Source organism: Etheostoma spectabile, chromosome 6 (genome assembly GCF_008692095.1).
Source record: "Etheostoma spectabile isolate EspeVRDwgs_2016 chromosome 6, UIUC_Espe_1.0, whole genome shotgun sequence".
NCBI classification, from domain to species: Eukaryota; Metazoa; Chordata; class Actinopteri; order Perciformes; family Percidae; genus Etheostoma; species Etheostoma spectabile.
The window spans coordinates 20,433,844-20,434,736 of record NC_045738.1 but is presented as its reverse complement, the minus strand read 5'-3'; the positions used below and the strand labels follow the sequence as shown (position 1 = coordinate 20,434,736).

Genomic DNA, 893 nt, shown 5'->3' with positions numbered 1-893 from the left:
GTGTGTGTACTCACAGTACAGGTGCACTTGATGCAGGGTTTGCCCTCAGGACTGAACTCCTCCTTCTCTTTGTACAGGCGACCCTCAAAGATACAACCTGCAGGAGCAGATGTTACACACAACATTTTAAACACATCACTCGCTTTCTAGTTTTGTTTAGTTCGCTTCCACTCACACACTCACACTCACACTCACACTCACACATCTGTCTCATCACTGCACCTCAGGCTTGTATACTGTATATAGAGCAGTTTAAAAAATGAATTCAACAGGTTTTTACTGAGGCCAATGCACAAAAGTTAGTAAATGCAAACATTTAATATCTTTCTGTAGTTTATTTTATTCTATGTTTCAAACATTTGAAAATCTTTGTATCTCTGTGTTATTTGAAATTCTTCTAGTTTGATAAAAGTCTTAACGTTCTCTAAAAATACTTTTTAGAGCACATTTTGAGGTCTTCAATTTTCTTAGAAATCCAGAAGCTTTTAAAGATTTTGAAATAAAAACACAACCATTAGACATTTGATTATGTAAAGCAGGTGTCTTTGTTAATATGGAGGCCCACAGAAAACCTTAGTGGGACTCAGACTGAGTCAGTACTCACTGGGGCAGGTGGGGCAGCACTTCTTGGGGTGGATTTTGGGGTTCCTGCAGTGGACCACACACTGTACATCCGCCTCTGTGACGACACCTTCCTGTCACAACCAGCAGGTACATCATTATCTCAGTTTGTACATTTTATAGACAGTTGTATTTTTTTTAATCTGTCCATCCTCCATGATTTATGTCCAACCATTCTTGTCTTCCTTCCATCTATTTCCCTCCTCACTTGATGCCTGTGTTTAAATTTGTAATGTTTCTTATCACCACATTTAAGAATAACCTGAAAACCC

At 38.6% G+C, this 893-nt stretch overlaps 1 protein-coding gene and 1 long non-coding RNA gene across 3 annotated transcripts in view; one reads left to right on the top strand and one right to left on the bottom strand.

The window, feature by feature from the left end:
• bmper (BMP binding endothelial regulator) overlaps window positions 1-893 on the bottom strand; it is a 37,973-nt gene that overhangs the window by 11,203 nt on the left and 25,877 nt on the right. For both annotated transcript variants that reach the window (XM_032517506.1, XM_032517505.1), the window contains exons 5-6: window positions 605-695; window positions 15-97 (exon numbers count right to left, since the gene is read on the bottom strand). In XM_032517506.1, the coding sequence (XP_032373397.1) occupies window positions 15-97; window positions 605-695 (174 nt within the window). The remainder of the gene's footprint in view (window positions 1-14; window positions 98-604; window positions 696-893) is intronic.
• LOC116690501 (uncharacterized) overlaps window positions 1-893 on the top strand; it is a 22,693-nt gene that overhangs the window by 18,106 nt on the left and 3,694 nt on the right. The gene's annotated exons all lie outside the window — the stretch shown is intronic.